The sequence below is a fragment of the Indicator indicator genome, chromosome 6, assembly GCF_027791375.1.
Source record: "Indicator indicator isolate 239-I01 chromosome 6, UM_Iind_1.1, whole genome shotgun sequence".
NCBI classification, from domain to species: Eukaryota; Metazoa; Chordata; class Aves; order Piciformes; family Indicatoridae; genus Indicator; species Indicator indicator.
Genome location: NC_072015.1, coordinates 18,373,110 through 18,394,547, shown reverse-complemented (window position 1 = coordinate 18,394,547; position 21,438 = coordinate 18,373,110). Strand labels below are relative to the sequence as shown.

At 41.9% G+C, this 21,438-nt stretch overlaps 1 protein-coding gene across 1 annotated transcript; it reads right to left on the bottom strand.

The window, feature by feature from the left end:
• Positions 1-8,125: 8,125 nt before the first annotated feature.
• On the bottom strand, positions 8,126-16,262 carry ZNF622 (zinc finger protein 622). The gene is made up of 7 exons (XM_054381684.1): positions 16,238-16,262; positions 14,341-14,949; positions 11,942-12,193; positions 11,115-11,277; positions 10,252-10,364; positions 9,549-9,692; positions 8,126-8,940 (listed from the first exon to the last, which is right to left on the bottom strand). The coding sequence occupies exons 2-7, from the start codon at positions 14,945-14,947 to the stop codon at positions 8,813-8,815; spliced, it is 1,407 nt and encodes a 468-aa protein (XP_054237659.1). The 5' UTR covers positions 14,948-14,949; positions 16,238-16,262; the 3' UTR covers positions 8,126-8,812.
• Positions 16,263-21,438: the final 5,176 nt, after the last annotated feature.

Sequence of the window (21,438 nt, the reverse complement as noted above, 5' to 3'; positions counted from 1 at the left end):
ACCTGTCTTATTTCCCAGCAAGGCACTTTGGTACCATGGTGATGAATGCAGACAAGATTGAACATTGCTTTGTTATCAGATAAGAAATCAGAATCCTTTCAAGCAAGAAAGGAAATAATAATAATAATAATAATAATAATAATAATAATAATAATAATAATAATAATAATAAAGGTCCATACCATTAAAACATGTAAAAAGTGCAAGAATATCTTTTCATTGTAGTCTGATTGTGGAGCCAAATTAATAGTAATTCTTCTTTTATTTATCTGCCAGGATTACTTCCATAAAATCTATAGTTGCACTTTTGGGAAAAAAAAAATCTTGAAAAGACAACTCTGCAATGGCAGTATAATCAACAACAATGATCACAGAACAGCATTTGATAAAATATCAGTCAAATGGCATTTTGCATGTGCTGTGTCAGTGAAATGCAGCCACCTCTAGAGTAAACCATCTATCCTATTGAGTAGTGCACATGAGTAGCATTGAAGATTGGAGACAACCACCATCATGTATCTATCTGAACAGAAAAGCCTGTGCAGAAGCCATTATTTGAAGATAATAACCTCTGTTGGCCATGGATGGTTTATACCAGTTGTTGGTTAGTTGTAGCATAGATAGAGAGGTTTTCTCATTGGTGCCCTATGCACCTGTGGTCTAGTCAGGCTTTTTAGCTATTTCTCCAGGAAGGCAGGCATCATGGTGGAAGGAAGGATCTACCATCTTTGATGAGATTTGCCTTACAGCTCATATGAATACACTCATGCACTGAATACAATCCACTGGGATTTGAGAAGTGCTTTAAGAATTTTTTCATGCACTCCTCAAGGAGTTTGGAACCTAGTTCATGACATACTAGCTAAAGGGATGCTCTGTAATAGTACCCATAATGCTACTAGGTTTAACACTATGGTAGGACAGAACAAATAGAAGTCAAGCTATAGCTATTCAATTGTAAATTGTAGAAATGAAGGAATTGATCAAATACATAAAAAAAAACCCCAACTATTCAAATGCTTCCTGGAGCAGCCTGGGGACTGTTCAGAGATACTCTGTCAGAAACTCAGGTAAATGGTATAGCACAAGTGAAAAAGAGAACAATAATCACCCTGAACAGAAGATGAAAATAAAAGAAAATAGGAAATAGAAAAGACTCAATAGAAAAGTCAGGTAGGTTACCATTGGAGGGGAGGAAGTCAATACTTAAAAATGGAAATGCTCAAATAAGAGCAAGAATGGTCATGAAGAAGTCTCAATATATTTTAGAGTTCATTATCACTTGCAGAATGTGGCTCTAAGTAAGATAAAACCTTCAACTCATAAATACTGTTAATAAAGTTCTGTACGCTGATAAGCTGGACCTCTGCATTTAGAAGCCAGGTAAAAAGCAAGCCTAGATCAATCAACATACGCTATATGACTGAGCTATCTAGATCTCATACACTATTGACACCTATTTAATCACACAGGGTGACAGACCTAAAAAGAGATGAAAAGAAAAAAAAACAACCCACAAACACATTTTGAGCCAAAAGTAAATGAAAAAGCTGCTGTAGTTCAGATTGGAGGCTGGGGAAGGCATGCTGGAGAGAGAGGCTGTCATTTCCTTTAGGATTACACAGGATTTCTGACTACTGGACTGGACCACCAGATCCAGTTTGCTCTTTCTCTGTGCACACAGGTCTGCTTGGAATGCAAAGGCTAATCCTTGTTTACTCCTGGCTGAAAATCTTAGGGCCTTGACATTCAGCTAGAACCTAAACTTGGTTGTGGACAGGCTGTAGAAGTGGAATGGGGCAGGTGGAAAAACTATGTGTGAAACTAGGCAGAGAGTGGGGGAGGCAGCAGTGGCTGCATGTGTGCAAAGAGTCACACAGGGCGAGTGCCAGAAGGAGCACGTGAGCCACCTCAAGTGTGTTCCTCCAGTTCTGTGAAGGAAGCCTCAACACTTCCCACCCATATGGTGCCTGAGCTAACATTAGAAGCATTTGGTTTGTGTGAAGTACCAGCTCAGGGAAATGTAACAAGACTGCTCCTAACAAATGTGAAACTCCTCATCCACTTGCCCCCTCATGCCATCTGTCCAGGTCTTCACCTGTGTGAGAGTAAGCTGGAAGTAGTTCCCAGGCAACCAGCCTAGTGAAAGCAGAGAGAAATGGGGAGACTGTCCTCAAGAGTCCTTCCAGCATCATTTGGAAAACTGGCATGACAAATGGTGCCCATGCTTTCTGAAACATGCAGTGATACTACTTACTGGAGACCAGTTTTCTGTTACAGTTGCATATAGTTTGGTCAGTCAAGCACTCCTGTGTTCAGAGTAACATCAACATATCAGCTGCAATTGGCAGTTTGATTGGCCTGAAGTCCTGGCCATGTTTCTCTCCTAGGCAGAAACACAATCACCTTGTAAGAATAAATGTGAGGTCTTTACTACAACTTTTTTTCCCTCCCAGCTGTGAGTCTTTTCTGGCATGTTTGCCCCATTCCCTCTTCTTATCTAACTTCAGGGCTCTCAGGAAAAATGTTCTCTTATCAAAATGTTTGTTCACTGCTCAGTGTTGTTTTCAAGTACAGGTTCAGGAGAGCCAGGTATTTTATTTTCTGCTTTCAGCACAAAGAACTGAGACCCAAGCACTAGGCAACAGCCTACACTGAATTCTCCCACTGCATATGCAATGCATGAGCCTGGGATGGAGGTAGAGGTAGTATTTCTTATGCAAGACCCTTAGTTCTGCAGGGTGCATCAGGGTCTCCCCATGGCTGCAGGAGAGAGTATTTTCTCTCTTGCACAAACACTCTGAGCATAGCAGGCTGTGATGTAAACTGGATTTCAGTGAAAGCTGTGAAAATACAGCACAGAAGCTCTTACACTCTTGACAAACTGGACTGAGCTGCATCGGGGTAGCTGGCTGCAGTTCACTTTGTCGTGGTTGACTCCTGGAGACAACTCATTTCTGTGACAGAAATGGCTCTACTTTTTCATAGCTGTAGTAGAGCACTGTTTCATAAGAAGTAACACTCTACCCTGTCCTCTTGTTGCTATAATGGACTATATTTGACTTCAAGACAATTTGGATACAGACAGAAATTGGCATTTTCTGTAAGGATGGTGTACTATTCATAAAGTTTTATACCTCTGGTCAAAACTGTAACAAATTTTTGGATGTAAAAAAGCAAGTTCTCTCTCCAAGTGAGGCACAGAACTAAACTATAGAAAAATCAAGAAATATTTTGTCTAGTTTGAAGCTGTTCTGAGCGTACTGGATCCTGTATTGGATGATACTCATCAACCTTGTTAGAAAGTAAGCTTAGAGATTGCTGCCAAAGGACTGGTACAATGACTGAATCAGTAAGGTTTCTCTGTATTTTGGTCTCCAAGTATAGGACTTAGGCAGACAACAGACTCACAGGAGTATCCCAGACCACTTATTTCCTTCTCAGCTGAGAAGGGGGTCATTGAGAGAGGAGCAACTACTGTAGTTTAGCCTCAGATATGGGCTAAAGGTAGACATGTACAAAGACAAACTTTGGTAGTGGCAGTTGAAAATGTGTTCAATGTGACTTTTAACCAAAGCAAAAAGGGATCATAACTTTACACTGAGAAGTGCTGCCTACTTTTAGAGGACTGGCTCCCCAGTTCGAGAGAACAGAGATCTGCTGGAGAGTCCAACAGAGAGCCATGAGGATGATTAGGGGACTTGAGCATCTCCCCTATGAAGAGACATTGAGAGACCTGGGACTGCTTAGTCTTGAGAAGACTAAGAGGGGATGTCGTCAATGTCTATAAATATGAGGGGTGGTTGTAAAGTGGATGGGGCCAATCTCTTTTCAGTGGTGCACAGTAGTAAGACAAGGAACAATGGATACAAATTTGAACATAAGTTTCACCACAACATGAAGAGAAACTTCTCCACAGTGAGGATGATGGAGTACTGGAACAGGCTGCCCAGAGAGGTTGTGGAGTCTCCTCTGGAGACTTTCAAAACCCACTTGGATGGATTCCTGTGTGGACTACCCCAGGTGATTCTGCTTTTGGCAGGAAGGTTGGACTTGATGATCTCTGGAGGTCCCTTCCAACCTCTAACATTCTGTGATTCTGATTCCTTTCCTGGCTCAGCTAGCATTTATTACTCTGCTGTTAGTCTAGTAGCCTAGACATGTGCGGAAATCCTTAACACAAAACTGGCAACATGTTGTCTGTTATTGCTCCTGTTGCTCTTGAAATGCCTGGCTGCTGCATCTTACACAGGATAGTTTAGGATGTGGTGGCAGAGACAGGATAAATTTCTTCTAGGTCAGAGTCCTGAAAAGAGATTGTTTGCATTGCTCTGATACATAAAATGCCAACAGTTGGTCATCCTAACCACCTGGGCTCTGCCAACTGCATTCAGGATTTGACAACAGTCTGGTGAACTGCTATTCTTCAACTGCAGAATAGTAGTCAGCTGAACTAAAGTAACCAACAGGATTCAAAGCTTTTAAGATGTATTTTAAATATTCAGTCAGATGTACCCTAAAGCATATCTCTAACTTCTTATCAATTACAGGTCATAGCAGTATAAATCCACATGGGTCTCCAAAGTGCAGATTTTCACCAGCAGTTTTATGCAGGTAGCATGGAGGAAGATGACCAGAACTCCCAGCAGATGAAGTCCATTAGCAGAGGATGCCTCAGTTTAATAGATCAGAAGTAACTCTCCAAAATGTATCAAAAAATCTCACTTGACCCTCAGGCATCAGATGTTGCCTGGGCAACGGTCTAACTCCTTTACCTTTCAGGTCTTCTACCTGTCCCCTTCAAGTAGATCTTTGCATGTTGACTTACAGCTTCAGCACAATAAGCTGTTATGATGTCTTACATATTTAACTTACCTATCTCTCTGCTACTCTGCAGGTCATACATTTATTCCTTTCCTAACCCCTGCATTCCAGATAATAGGTACATATTTTTTTCCCCTCTAGCATCACTTGGGTTGCTTTGAGATAACCTAAGTATACAAAACAGAAGAGCTACTTCCAAAAGCAGATGGCAGACATACTCTATCAGCCTTGCCAATTCTTTCATTCTCATTCTGCTGATTCATTCTGCAATGCCTGAAGCAGAATCAGGACCACTTCAATATTCAGCTATTACTGGATGGACAGGACAAGCAGAACCCAAATCTTGTCCAAAACAGAGTAACTTTTCTATGCTTCTTCCCAGCCTTTCTTACTATGGATGCACCACCCTGAGGAAGGGAACAGCATGCCCACTGAATTACAACCATACCAGGAAACTATTGCCTCAGGGTACGTGATCACTGTATCCACAGACTGTCTCTAATCTAGACTTTAATTTCTTTTCATTCTGATCTTAGGACACAGAGCAGGGGAGTTCAGAGCAGGGGAGCACAAGGGCAAGGCTAGGTCATAGCTGGAAACATAGGCCCTTGATGGGAACCATGATCACTTGGAATTTAGGAAACAAAAAAATTGCCTTCAGTTATCCTTAACACAATCTTTATGATTTAGGCTAGGGAGGTAAAAGACTAATCTATAACCCCACAAAGCATATTTAATAAAAATACTCTTGGATGCTTTGGTGTATCTGGTGTTAGCTACAGCTGTGCAGGTCCTGGATACTCTGCAGGGCATTGTTGCACTTGTTCTACGTACCCTTTGCTAGCAATGCTCTCTCAGGACCTGCACAAAGATATTAATAGCAACTAATCTCACAGAAGTTTAGAGCTAATCTTAACTCATGTTAGTGGTGAGTTTTATCTTCTCATCCTGCTGCTATTCTGCATGAACATACTCCCACTTTTTGTAGTCAGCATAACTCTGGGAAAAGCTTTCCTGTGCCCTCTGCTGGTCTTCCAAGACACCCATTTTCAGCTTAGAGTTAAAACTCTTAAGAGTTAAAACCTACATCTATACCTCTCCTCCATTTTCTTCTGACTAAACTACAGTAAGTATAGGACAGAATCATAGGTACATATACAAATTGCCTCGTTCAGTTTCTCTTTGACTTGGCAAACAATTACCAATTCTCTTCTAGCTCTCTTGAATGTCTTTCTGAACTAGATTTTGGGAAATTAGACAATCTTTTCATAAGCAGCAGATTTCTTTGAGCCAAGTCTGCAAAAAGAACAGTAGTTTCCTTTGGTTGCCCTTTCCTGTTGAGGAGAGCCAGCTCCATGCACCTTCAGCCTGAACCTTACGAACCCAAAGTAATTTGTCGTGGACCAGTTATCTCCTTGTTTCTGCCTTCATTGACAAGAGTATTTTAACACCTACCTCTATGATAAACAACTGTAGCAGGTTATATGCAAGACTCTTTCAGGACTATTGCCCTGTACTTAATGTAACTTTCAGATATTCCATGAGTGTTTTGCAAAAAGCTACAGAGCTCTGATGCTCACTGCTAATACTGGTATTCAAAGCCAGAGCAGCAGGCTTCAAGTTCAGATTCTGCTTATGAAGTCTAACCCTTCTATTTCCACATTTTTTGCTCTGTGTGTAAAGACTAACTTGTCTGTGAGTAATCTATGGTTAGCTTAAAAGATAAAAACCAGATACAAATGGCCAGATGCTAAGGCTTGACAAATAAAAGCAGGATACATCCTCAGTGCTAGAAATCCATACTGTAGTTGCAAGTTGGTCTAGGTTAATGGGTGCAGTGATGTCTTAAGACTTACATAATGATACAGCTGAGAGTCTACCTCCTACTTCTAACTCTGAGAATAAAGGCCAAAACCCCAAAGTAAACCCCCCAAAATAAATTGTGAGTTAGATGCAGCTGTGGGTACACAATAGCAGTAACTCTGCCTTACAAGGAAAAAGCAGGTACTTGTTAATCAGCCCAACTTTAGTTTGAGATTTTAGATGTGAACACAACCTTTCTTTAAAATTGTTTCAGTTGTCTCTTCAATCAAATTTATACCTTTTTAAGATGGTAATCACTTGATTTAGAATTTGGTGTCAAATCTATAGCCTGCATTACTCATTAAGTTGTTAAGCAGAAACAGCAAAAAACTTCCAAGGCAAAAGCAAGCAACCAAAAAACCAACAAAAAAACAGTAAAGCAAGGCCCCACAGACAAATCCACACAAGACTACACAGCATACATCTGCACTGTGCAATATGAGTCCTCCTCACCATCCCCAGTGATATTATGCACACACAAATCACCGGAGAGTAAGAAAACATTAAAATTTGTCAATGGAGGCCACTACAAAGGAATCCAAAGCAATCCTGGAATACGGAATTGCAAATTGTACCAGCTGCATCTGCCTTCACAATCGACAAGCGAGTAAGTAGCAATTGTCCTGTGGCACACAGTGTCCAGCACACTGTAACTCAGGGCTTCATGAGCTTGCAAGTGCTTACCTCCTTACATGAAGGCCAGAACTGGCAAGGTCATGGAAGGTTTTAACATCTGCATCAGGACTAACACTGGCACTGCTGCCTTAGCCCTTTAACAACCAGGTTTTCATGACACCTGCCTGTAACAGGGATCTACTGGAGAGGGTCCAACAAAGAGCTACAAGGATGATTAAGGGACTTCAACATTTATCCTATGGAGAAAGACTGAGAGACCTGGGACTGTTTAGTCTGGAGAAAGCTGAGAAGTAGTTCTTTTTAATATGTGTAAGTATCTGAGGGGTGGCTGTCAAGAGGAAGAGGACAAGCTCTTTTCAGTGGCACCCAGTAATAGGACAAGGAATAACGGATATAAGCTAGAACACAGGAAGTTCCACCTCAACATGAGGAGAAACTTCTTAACTGTAAGGGTGATGGAGCATTGGAACAGGCTGCCCAGAGAGGTTGTGGAGTCACCTTCTCTGGAGACTTTAAAAGCCAACCTGGACATGTCCCTGTGTTGCCTGCCCTAGGTGATCCTGCCTTGGCAGGGTGATTGGCCTCTGAAGGTGCCTTCCAACCCCTAACACTCTATGATTCTATGATCTGCTTAAGTGGGAAAGCATGCCTGTATTCCAGACAACACATCTCTTTGGTCACTTTTCTTCAGCAAAATCATCTGGAACACCAGTACCCAATGGGAACAACAAAAGCTCACCAACAGTAACTTCAGAATTTTAATCAGCAAATCTTTAACAAATTATCAGGAATTTGACTGACATTCATGTAAATGTTATGGCACTTTTGAGCAGTTTTTACACAATGAAAATTCATTAAATTCAACATAAGACAACTGCACTCGAAATTGTTAATCCAGCCCTGAGTTGAAGCATTTAGCAAGTACAGTCAACTGAGGGCAGTATTAATCCTGAAGTTATGTTTTCCATCAGAGCATTTTTTCAAATAATTATCACTTAACCTTTCCAGAATCTCTGCTCTCATATTTTCATCTGAACAGTGCCAGCTACAATCTAAACCACCTCACTTAACTTACATCTGGCACCACAAGTGAAAACTTTCAATACACTCCATCTGAAGCTCTTACATCTTCTCTTGGCCTCAAGCATTTTGCAGAATTGGAAAGTGAAGATGTTCAGACAAATGACAATGTCAACTGTCCCACAGAAATAGATGGTGAAAGATGGGCAGCAGGATGATGCATAGATCTTTATTCGTAGCCATGACTACTTTGCCACACATTCTATTTCAGGTATTTTTTAAGTTAGGACAACCGTTATTTCATCAGAGGAGACAAGCTCCCTACTCTTCTTCCCAAGGACAGGAAAGCACACCAGCATACGTATCTTCATTCGATAGGCAGCAAGTCCATTTTAATAGTAGAATCCTCAACCCAGAAATCATTAAATCCTCCTTCCCAACACCAGTTGCATGCAGCTTTCTTGGGAACTCAAAATCTGACTTGTGCTCGGAAATGCATCTGCTTTGTAGCATTGTTACTCATTCCTGTCTTGAGCATCCACTTTGACTTCATTCTCTGCAGGTACTGCATATCACGCTGCTGAGCAAAGGCTGCTCCTTCAGAGAGAGAGGGGGAAAAGGAAGAGGCATAAATGTCTGCAGGCTTACTTACTACTTATAAGCAAACCAGTTTATCTGTCCATGTACATCAACAGTTAGCTGTATATTTTCCTTCCCATTCTGCCACACTTTGCTCCTGGGAAAGGCAAATTACCCTCTACGAACACCCATAACTGATTAAGGGAAAAGGTTGTTTTGTGTGCAGTTTTTTTATTTTCAAAGTGGATATAGATCACTGCTCCCCAACTGAAAAAGTATTCCACCTGTCAAAGAGTGATCTATGTTACATTATTAAATAGCAAAAATAATAGTTTTGACAGGTAGAGAAAAGATTATTATCCTAGAAACCAGCTTCTTAAGAAGTCACCAAATATAACATGCCTGCTAACGAGCTCAAGAGCTTACATAGAAGCTGCAATGGATTTTAGACACAAATTACTTCCTGTAACTTCTTCTGCTTGGATGTCAGGAAATAAAAGGAACTCAGCGGAAGACAAACTACTGCACAAAACCCCATGAATGTGAAACAAATTTGACCTATTTAACTGTGGAGTGATGACATCCTAGAACCTCCTCCTCTGCAAAAATCTCACATTGTCACTTACCTGTTTGACTTGTCCATCCCAAAGCTCTGTACTGCTGCAACACCCGACCCACTGCTTTCTTATTTTTTGCAACAGCCACTGTTCTCGACACACCAAAGCGCTGCTTGTAGTATCTCATTAAAGAACGGTGACCCACTCTTGCACCTGTTCAAAGGAGCCAATACTTTGTTATGCATTATCAAGTCACTTCTGAAATGCAGTCCTTAAACTTATTGTGAAAACTGTGGAAAATCCCTGTGCTGAGACATCCTTTTAAAGGCCCAGAACCTTAAAATCTTTACCACAAACTCAATGTAATTCCTGCAGGAGCTGCTGAACTGCACTCTACCTTAAAGAAAAAAATGGCTAAAAAAACTAGGCTAAAATAAATTGAATTATAACCTCTCCAAGTTGCACTTGAAGAAGATATGGAAACTCTTGGAGTATATCATGTAAGTCACATGTTAATGAAGAGATAAAATCAACAAAGGAACCACCTGCCCCAGTCAATGCATTACATTAATGCTAAAGAAGTTAAACTACTTGGTAGTGATAATAGCAGAAGGTGAGAATAAAACCTCAAAGACGTAAAACCTCAAAAATGTAAAATTACCTTCTCCCTTGCCAAAGGAAAACACTTACCACAATGACCTGTGCTACAGGTAATGGCTGCTGGTAAGAGAAATACAGAGAAAGTAAGTCACAACACAAATTTTATGCCTACCTGAAGGAAGGATCAGCTCCATGGTATCATCATCATAATCCAAATCTCTCTCTGTTGGGCGGTCTCCAGGCATGTCCACATCTTCCCCATCCTTGTGATCAGGGTAACTGCTCCTGTGGAAAATTAGCAGTACACAGCTAGTCAGACATATTACACAAACTGCTACAGCAAGGCTGAAACATTTTCACTCTTGACTTACACTGCTGTGAGACTTTTCCCTAGTACCACTCTGTCCTGAACAGAGGCTGAAGATAAGGACCACCCTTCCTCCACCTGGTTCTACAACTCAGCACAGTTCTGCTGCTGCACATCTAACAGTGACTTAGGATGAGATGCCTCCACTGTGCAGCCCACCAGCTTTGCACAGCTACTAAATGAGCACTCCCAGAGCACCCACTAAATACACCTTGTCATCATAATAGCAAGTATTTGTGAGCAAAATTAACAGAGCCTAGGATACTAGGATAGAGGAAGTTCAACGGGATGCTTCCAAATCACAGCAGTCCTCTTTAACTCCAGCTACTGAAAAAATACAAAATAAAAATCTACAATCCATAATCTACCTGAAAGGTAATAGAAAAGACAGTCATACCCTTTTATGGTCTTTGCTGATACATTGAAATATCAACTATTAAGAAAACACACAAATCAGAATTAAAAAATGCATTTTCATGTATGACTGGTGTTAGTGGTCACAGGAGAGGACACCCAAACACACTGTTATGCTTACCTAGAAAAGTGGTGGACCAGCTATGGAAAATAAGCAACAGAACCAGAAACAGGACCATACTACAGGAATGAATATAGTTTCTCATGTGATATACAACTTCCCCCATCTGTGTTACAAAGAAAAACTTCTTCACCTAAAATCATAGAAGTCTGCAAATTCCAGGGCAGCATCCCCATCTGTGAAGAGTTTGCAGTGGCTTTTATCATTCATGTGAGCCTGTACAGCTTCTGTAGAGTAGAAGGATTTCCCTTTTTCATTGCACCAGATGCAGATTTTCCCAATGCCAACTTTCTCTCCTGCAGAAAACATTGACAATTCTATTGGTCTGAACAGAGTCTCCCTAGTCAAAAACATTTCTGTGATGCAGTCTTCCCAGCCTGCAGGCAGAGACTGAGAAAGAGCCTTGAGCCCTACATTTTCAGAAAAGTCCTGATGTTCCTATGCTCCATCAGGGACAAACCTGCTAAAGATTTCATATGACAAGGTATGGATCATCAAATATTCTCAGGAAAAAAAAAATATTTTCAATATATTTTTCTATCTGATACTCCAAAATTGTTCTTAGACTTTGAAGATATTATTTTTTCTTAGCTTTTGGCTCTTTCACAAGTATGGTAAACCAATGAGATAAATACTTGTGACTCATTAGTAGGACAACACATTTCATATGCGTATTTTAGCAGTTGAGTTTTGTTCTAAATCTTATGTTAGCTGAATGACTTTCTCAACTTAGAAAACTATGCAAGACCTACAGCATATACAACCACACATTTGCTCAGTGTGGTTTTCTCTCGCTCGTCACGAAAGCCTGACCAATATAATGAACTGGACAGCAATCAGATTTCACATTAAAAAACTGAACCAAACCCAAAACATTTAAAGACACATCTAAGTAAAAATAAGCAATAGCATTATATAATTATCCTGATCAAAAAAATCAGAGAACATTTACAGGCATACCCAGGTACTTGATTAGTCCTCTGAGATCCACAAGGTACTCTATGTCTGGAATGAAGAAACTGTGAGCTTTTGTCATATGGGCCACATTTTTCATGAGAGATCTTGAATGGTGGGGACAGAACAAGCAGTCCGTGACTGGTATAGCTCCAAGAACAAGAGTACTTTCAGTTTCTGCTTGCTCCTCCTCTTCTCCCCCACTTTGCATCTCTTCTTCAGAGCCAATGTCTTCATCAGAATCCACATCCTCCCAATCTTTCAAAGAAAGATGAAAAAAACACGTTTATTTATATGATTACTTCTTCCAAGCAAAGCAAATCCCAATTAAGTTAGAAATAGTTATCATAGAAAAGAATGCATTTTCCATTCTTACAGCTAAGTGTCACACAGTCACATCCAGGTGCAAGACTATACCATTGACAGTGTAATGTATTTCTTCATAAGATGCACAGCAAAGCTCAAGTCTGCTCGTAGAAAAGTTGGCAGATCTCATCTTTTACTCTCCATTCTCTCAACTATTAAAACCCTTACTGCTGTTTCAAAGCCCTGAATGTAATTCATTAGAGCACAATAACACAGGCATGGCTGATTAAAAACAATACAACTCTCTCAGAACCACAAAAATACTCAACAGTGAAGGGAAAAAACACTCTTGGTCACACGCACATCTTGACCTAAACAGAGAGGACCAAAGCCAGATGTCACAGATGTGCTATGTTACATGTTAGTATATAGCAAGATATACTAACAATTTAACACATGTACAAGATTGCTGTGGAGCCCATTAATGGAGAGATGAACCAGCAATCTGATTTTACTTCTAGAGGGGATCTAGAAATCTTTCTTAGTGAGTTCAGATCTGGGGCAGTAGCATTTCCCAGTACTCTGTTTCTACAGGCCCCCTTCCAATTGCCATACACAGAGTTTGAGAATAGGGAACATGGTGCTCCCCACTGTTGCAGGCTACCCTGTTGTAGGTATCTAAAGGCCTTTGCTATAGCATACAGTTTAAGAATTTTAAAAACCTGTCACTGAATGAACAAGACTTGTAGAGAACATTCATAGACAAACACTTAAAAGGAAAATTAACATTCAGAAATCCACTGAGATTTTAGCACTAAAATTTATGATTAACACATTAATATATAACAAGTGCCAGCCTGCTCCTTCTTCAGGTGTTAAGATGCAGACTCAGAGGTACATATTTCTTCTGCAGAACAGGTATCCTGAACAACAACTGAAATTTCACCAGCATAAAATTGCTGTAACAGATACAGGCTGGGCAGTGACTGGCTTGAGAGTAGCCCTGAAGAAAGGGACTTGGGGGTGCTGGTGGCTCATGTTGAGTGTGTACTTGCACCCCAGAAAGCCAATCACATCCTGGGCTGCATCAAGAGAAGCATAGCTAGCAGGTCAAGGGAGGTAATTCTCCCCTTCTACTCCACTCTGGTGAGACCCCACCTGGAGTACTGCGTCTAGTTCTGGAGCCCCTATTACAGGAAAGATCTGGATGTGTTAGAGCATGTTCACAGAAGGGTCACAAGGACGATCAGAGAGCTGGAGTACCTCTCTTATGGAGACAGACTGAGAGAGTTGGGGCTATTCAGTCTGGAGAGGAGAAGGCTCTGAGGAGACCCTATTGTGGCCTTCCAGTATCTTGAGGGGGCCTACAAGAAAGCTGGTGAGGGACTTCTTAGGGTGTCAGGTAATGATAGGACTAGGGGGAATGGAGCAAAAATAGAAATGGGTAGATCCAGGTTGGATGTGAGGAAGAAATTCTTCACCATGAGGGTGGTGAGAGACTGGAACAGGTTGCCCAGGGAGGTGGGCAACCTGAAGATTTTTAAGGCCAGGCTGGATGGTAGCTCTGAGCAACCTGATCTAGTGTGAAGTGTCCCTGCCCATGGCAGGTGGGTTGGAACTAGATGAACCTTGAGGTCCCTTCCAACCTTGACAATTCTACGTGTAACAAGACACAATAGTTTCAGTATTGACACTGGCATAGTATGGTTCCACTTCATTCCCACCTGTCTTCTTGCTGGGGTTCAATCACCCCATGCAACTGCTCCCATAGATGCATGTGGAGCTGCACTGTCCAGTACAACACTGAAAGCATCCAGATTACTTCTGCTGTAATTTTTTGTGGGAATTAGTGCTCAACTTTGTGACTATTTATACTCAACCCTTGCAACATTAGTATCTTGTGCAGTTCCAACACTAAGAGAATCCCTTACTGCCCTGGCCCAATCTTCTTTGTTATGCTGCAAATTTAATTAACAGGAAGACCTTTTATGATGGCAAATACTGTGTTACTACAGAAACAGAAAGAGGATTTTACACAGACCTAACCACTACATAGCTTATCCCCAAGCTCTCTCTCATCAGTATGTTTATTGCCTTACCTTCATCCATATCATCTTCTTCCTCTGTTTCCTGTTTGGCCAACTTCTTTGCTTGCTGTTCAAACCACTGTAGTCGTGGAGGTTTTCCTGATCGGTCTCTACTCTGTGATAAGCTGGCATTTCCTGTAGAAACTGGAGAGCTGCTTGCATTGCTAGGAGGTAAAGCTGTCTTCTTTGGAGACGAAGATGGCTGAGGTCTAATGGCTTGCTGAATAGCTGTGTTCATTTCATCTTTGTCTACACTCTCCAGGGCCAGTCCCTTTTCCAGGTTCTTTTCATTTAGTACTTTCACCTTCTTGCTGACAGCTTGAACAGCTTTCTTCTCCAATTCCAGGTGCTTCTTGGACTTCAAGTGATTCTCATAGGCATTGAAGGTGGAGAATCTCTTGCTACAAACTGTGCAGTAAGTGGCAGTGATTTTGTTCTGCTCCTCTGCTACTGCTCTCTGAGCTAGGACTCTCTCTTGGAAATTCTCAGCAGTGACAGGAGGCATGTCAGCAACCTTACGCTTCAGATTGTACCTATGCCAGTCAGTTTTGTAGTGGGCACGCTGAATGTCAGCATCTTTGAAAGCCACGCGGCAAGTGATACAAGTGTAGGTTGCCATTACTAGGGATTGGAAGAAAAACCCCACATTTATAAACAGTAACCACAAAACCCCCCAACCCAAACATCCTGACAGCACCATATATAAGACAACATAAGAGATACAGTTCTCCTACAGATTTATTAAACACCAGCACTAGCAAACAGCATGCTATATACTAGGAGCACAAAAAAAAAACCCGTGACTGAGTGATCAGACATTACTCATACCACAGCAGCACCAGAGCATCCCAGCTCTGAGTCCAGAAAACAAAAGCTATGCTATTTTACTTGAAATACTGTAAGCATCCATTCAGTGCAACAGATGCTTTTGTTAGAGGAAAATGTATTTTCTGCCCATCAAGGGCTCTCGATTGCTCTCTGAAGCATATCCCTCTCACCTGCACAGCTCACTATCCCTTTCCTAGCCTAAGATGACATTTTGCTGCCATAAACCAAGTGATCACAGAATAGGAATGTTATGGGTTGGAAGGGACCACAAAAGAGGTCCTTCTGTCCACCATGAAGTCCAACCACCGTGCCAAAGCAGAATCATTTAAAGTAGGTCACACATCAATGTGTCCCGGCAGGTTTCGAAATGTCTCCAGAGAAGGAGACTCCACAGCCTCTCTGGGCAGCTTGTTCCAGTGTTCTGTCACCCTCACAGTTAAGTTTCCTTACTTCACGTGGAACTTCCTATGCTCCAGCTTGCACGCACTGCCCCTTGTCCTATCAATTAACATCACTGAGAACAGCCTGGATATATCCTCCTGACACTGCCCTTCACATATTTACAAACCTTAATAAAGTCACACCTCAGTCTCCTCTTCTCTAAGCTGAAGAGCCCCAGCTCAGTCTTTCCTCATAAGGGAGATGCTCCACTCCCTTAATCATCTTCGTGACTCTGCTCTGGACTCTTTCAAGCAGTTCCCTGTCCTTCTTGAACTGAGGGGCCCAGAACTGGACACAATATTCCAGATGCGGCTTCAATAGGGCAGAGGGGGAGGAAAACCTCTCTTGACCTACTAGCCACATCCCTTCAAATACACCCCAGGATGCCATTGGCATTGGTAAGACATGGCGCAGACGGCAGCCGCGAGCTTCCAGGCCGCCGCCAGACCTGGCTCAGAGCGGACTCACAAGGAGCCTCCGCCCTGAGGGAAAGCAACCGACAGCCGCAGGCCACGCGGCCCTCCCGCCCCGGATCGGGGCCGGGCCTCGCCCTCCCGGCGGAGCAAAGTCCCCCCAGCCCGGTCCGAACACCGCCCTGCGCGGGAGCCTCCCCGCGCCGCCAAGCCCGCAGGACACCCACTTGCCGCCCGTGAGTCCCTCGCCGACTCCTGCCACTGCCAGTGCCGCGCAGAGGGAAGCGCAGAGGGAAGCCACCGCGCGGCGCCAGTAGGAAGGGGAGCAGGAACACAGGAAGGGGAGCACGAACTCAGGAAACGGAGCAGGAACACAGGAAGGGGAGGGGGAACTCCGAAGTCTGCTTCCGGCAAGGAAGCTCTGCCCGCCGCTTCCGTTCCCAGCCGCCGCGGACGCCTCATACCCCTCCCACCCCGTAAGATGGGGCGCATCGTTTCTGGGCCTGCGGTGGTATCACGGGGGTAGCACTGGCGCTTAGTTCTCTGGCAGCCCCCACCTTGGGTTCCCCTGGAAACTACCCCTCCTTTGGACCGGGCAGTCGCCGTGCTGTGCCTGGAACATAATCTAGCGCTGTCAGGTTCATGGCCGAGAGCAGAGATCAGCTGAGTGCAGGCAAACCTCATGAAGTTTAATAAGGACAAGTGCAGGATCCTACATCTGGGGAGGAATAATAACAGGCACCAGCACAGGTTAGGGGCTGTCCTGGTGGAAAGCAGCTCCATGGAGAAAGACATGGGAGTGCTGGTGGACAGCAAGTTCTCCTTGGAACAACAACGTGCCCTTGTGGCCAAGAGAGCCAATGATATCCTGGGGTGCATCAAGAAAGGTGTGTCCAACGGGTCTAGGGAAGTTCTTCTTCCTCTCTACTCTGCCCTGGTGAGACCACACCTGGAATACTGTGTCCGGTTTTGGGCTTCCCAGTTCAAGAAAGACACAGAACTGCTGGAGAGAATCCAACAGAGAGCCATGAGGATGATTAGGGGACTTGAGCATCTCCCTGATGAAGAGAGACTGAGATCTCTGGGGCTATTTAGTTTTGAGAAGACTGAAAGGGAATCTCATCATTGTGTATAAATATCTGAGAGGTGGGTGTCAAGTGGAGGGGGCCAGGCTCTTTTCAATGGTTCACAGTAATAAGACAAGTAACAATATGTTCAAACTTGAACATAGAAGATTTCACCTCAACATGAGGAGAAACTTCTTTACAGTGAGGGTGACACAGCACTGGAACAGGATGCCCAGAGAGGTTGTGGAGTCTCCTTCTCTGGAGACTTTCAAAACCCACCTGGATGCATTCCTGTGATTCCTAAGTGATCCTGCTTTTGCAGTGGTGTTGGACCTGATGATCTCTTGAGGTCCCTTCCAGCCTCTGATATACTGTGATACTGTGAAATTGTCAGGCAGAAGCACACGTCTGACCGTTAAGGAAGGAAATAATCAAAGGAACATCAGAAACTCGCTAAAGGGGTTTGGTTTTCACGTTGTGAGGGCTTTTTCCCTGACTTTGGGAACAAACCTACAATTAGATATGATGAAAGATAAAAACTAACACATTTATTAAATGGCTTTACAAACAATATAGTAATTCCATGTTTACAAAATAGTAGTCAGGCTAGGTAAAGTGCTGCGAAATATTTTAAAGACAGACATTTTGTAATTTTCCAGTTTCTGGTTAGCCAGCTGGTGCTGTTCCAGACTGCACTGCTCGTGTGCTGAGAACAGACATGGAGGCTACAGGGAATTTGTTCAGAAGGCTTATACAGTCTGGAAAAAGTGCAAAATGAACAAAGAAACAGTAAAACAAGTATTTCTTCAGATTCTATTACTTTCCATTAAAATTATTTTCCGTCCTCTGCATAGAATATTTTTTTCCTGTGAACCAACTGAAGAAGAGTAAGGAGATGTGCAGTACCTACACATGAAAAGCCCTGTGTGCTTTAAATAGGTGCTTTTACACTGGATTTGACACAGGTAAGGCCACTGGTCAAATGGTGAGCACTCCATCTCTCAAATACACTAATGCAAGGAGAAATTTTCCAAGTGCAAAGGACGGAACTGCATCCCACAGGCTCTGTCCTGATACACATTGTTTTCTCTGACAGGGATGCACGAAGGGTGAATGCTTCCAACCGTGCTACTGCAAATACACATTTGCAATTTACTACCAGGTAAGAGCATACCAGATAATGCAAGCAGTACTGATCCCATGGCACAATCATACCTTGTGTTACCCCATGGCATTTTCTCATGCATCCACAGTCAGATCAATGCCCTCTATGCTGCCTGCAGTGCCTTTTGACTAGAAAATGCAAGGAAACAGGCTTTCCACAGGTAAATACTGTTTCAAAGCTACATGCTACCTCATACTTGCTTGTCTTTTCCTGCCTGGGTATTCACAGCTTTGGAAGATACGGAGGTGACAACAGTGCTTGGTAGGAAAGATGCTGTGGACCACTGTGACAGGAATTTTTAAGTAACTTCTATTTTGTGGCTGCTAGTAGAATACAGAAAAATGGATTCTTGAGGGACTTCCAACTAAAGGCAGTGTGGAAAGGATCTTGCAATGGAGAGAAATGTTTTGTGTTTTGCTGTCAAACTGCTCCAGTGGAATGTGTCATGTCTGGGCAAAGCGTTCTTACATGTTTGGGAAGGAAGAGGTAATTCCCTGCAGAAAATTGGGTATCTTTCCACTACCTGAGGAAGAATATTAAATGCTACACAATTACCTTATTTCTGTCACACAGTATTTAGGGGCTTGAATGTAATCAACTACCACCAGAACAGAAAAATAAAATTCTAAAGATGCCTAAATAAGCAATTATGCCCCTAAGCTTTAATTATTTACTTGTTCAAGTTTTGCTTTACTTTAATTTCTGGGGGGAAAAATAATAAAATAAGACTCATACTGGAGAAATATTGATCTATTTTTCTATTTTGAAACCAGAAAATGAATCATTTACAAAAAGTCTGAGAAACCCCTCCAGCTGCTTTTCCTTCTTGATCTAGTCCTTTTATTCTAGAAGAGTGCCCCTGCATTACGTACTTTAAAACCACAAGTATTCTTTATAAAGCAACAATAAAGTGCACGCTGTTGTAATGCCACCATTAACAATCAGCTACTCCATCGCATTAATCTGCTCCAGAAAAGCCTGTGAAGGACTACTCCCCTCCTCCCTCTTCTCCCTGTACCATAGCCTGCTTCCCCTCCTGGCACCAGTATTCCCATACAAGAAAGCACACGTATGTTTGGGTGTCCTACAAAGTTTCATCAGCAACTTGGAATTTGAACTCTTTTAACTGTATAAATTGTCCTAAACATGCAACAAGGAGATGAGGCTTTTAAATCATCTGAGAAATTTAAATGGCCTTTAAACTCATTCATTTCCCAGCAAAAACTCTTTTTTTGTTTTGTTTGTGGGGTTTTTTTGGTTGTTGTTGCTTTGTGTGGAGTTCGTTTTTTGTTTGGTTTGGGGTTTTTTGGGGGGAGGTGTTTGTTTTTTTAGTTTTGTTTTTGTTTGTTTGGGTTTTGGTGGTTTTTTGGTGGTGTTTTTTTTTAATGGGAAGGACAGGCTGGGGGAAGCTCAAAAGGAAACTTAGCAACCAGTGCTGTGGGGAAGTAGTCACGTGGCCACAGTTTTCGAATAATTTCCAGAAACTTGCTTTTCATGTTCACATTTTAAAAGCTGCATCTTGTGGGATCTATATCCAGCATCCATTTACTTCATAATTAATTTATTAATGAAGGCACAGGCTCACTTTTGTACTGGTAAAGGAGAGCAAATACAGTCAATATGCATTACTGACACAAAAGCACAAGTAACAATAAAGCGAGTGTCAAAAATTCTCTGCATCTTTCTTTTTGCCACACTCTTTTTGTCCACCTGCCTATTTTTTTAATCTCAAAAAGAAAAATAAATTAAAATAGAGTTAACTTTATAGACAGGTTTACCTACACATCTATATTAGTGCAAGATTTTTATAATCTGATGCTGTTCTTTTGCAGGGTCCTAGATGACAGTATTCACCTCTTCAAATGCCAGCAAATGGAAAATCAATTGAGCAGTAATAGCAGCTGACATGGTCCCTCACCTTTCTAATGGTGTACATCACATTAAAAAGCCCTAGCATTACTTCTTCCTATTTCTTTGATTCCTGTTGCTTGGTATTGCAATTCAGTTCTGTCAGAGGTGAACAAAAAAGCCCTAGAAAAGGTCAATTAGGTTACCTGCTTACGATCCCATGCCACTTGCTCAGCATGTGTGGAGTTTCAACTGGCAAATAATTTGAACAAGTTCTTTTTTTTTGTTTGTTTCAAATTACATGCCAAGAAGAAGATTCTGAGTGTCTTCTACTACAGATGACCCCACTGAATACTTTCAAGTATCTTAAAATACTCAGCTTGCAACACAACTTTTGTTGCAAGTGATGGCAGCTGTCTTGGGGGGAAAAAAACCCCAAAACCCACAGAATCTTGCATTTGGGAAGTGGCACCTAAAAAAAAAAAATTGTTCTTTTTGGTCTTTTTATTTCTAACCTCTATTCCAAACAGAAACTACCCTCACCTGCTCCCAAAAAGGTTTTTCAATTTATGTGATACAACTCTACAAAAAAATGTGTTGGATGACTTTACATGGGTAATACTGCCAAGGACCAGACTCTATCAAGGAACACAGCAGGTGGTCAGTCAAGTAGCATGCCACTTTACAACTCTACAAATCTAAACCAGGAAAAAACTTGGAAATGCATCACCATATCCAAAATATTTCAATGGTTTTAAATATGAAATCAATTTTTTTATAGTGTTGCACACATATTTAAACTATAGTTGTGTTGGTCAATGTGTTTCATATATAGGAGATGGACTATACATAATGCTAACTGCAGGGATTCATACTTTTCTGTATAATTGAAGGAGGCAAGATTCAGTTAATCTCACTGCAGTCCTCTGATTACTTAACCTCACTCTGTGAATCATTAACTGTTTTACATGGCTGGCAACCAAGAGTAAATAAACTGCCCATGCTGAAAATTTGGCTCAGGACCCCAAAATACATGGTTGGCAAAAAGTTAAAAAAAAACCCCTCCCCCAACTCTTTTGAACAACTGAACTCCAATACTCATCTGCAACCAAACAGTGGATAGATAATTCATTTCCATGCTACTACACTGCGGTATAACTACCAGAAACATTAAGCTATCAGTATCAGCTGATATTTATCCAGTTAATTCACTCTGCGTAAGGGAAATTATTACAACACATCTAAAGGGATAGTTAAAGCTTACAGCTCAGAATTTTCCTTTTTTTTTTTTTGCATTTGATTTTTTTGATGTTTAATTTCTTCTATGTTACCAGCTACAATTTCCAGG

Bases quoted from the DNA above. Each gene is read 5' to 3' on its own strand.
- ZNF622 (XM_054381684.1), bottom strand. From the start codon at position 14,947: ATGGCAACCTACACTTGTATCACTTGCCGCGTGGCTTTCAAAGATGCT. The intron at 11,278-11,941 runs GTATGCCTGTAA...TGTTTTCTGCAG, and splicing joins AGGACTAATCAAGTACCTGG to GAGAGAAAGTTGGCATTGGG. The intron at 9,693-10,251 runs GTAGGCATAAAA...TCCTTTGAACAG, and splicing joins GGAGCTGATCCTTCCTTCAG to GTGCAAGAGTGGGTCACCGT.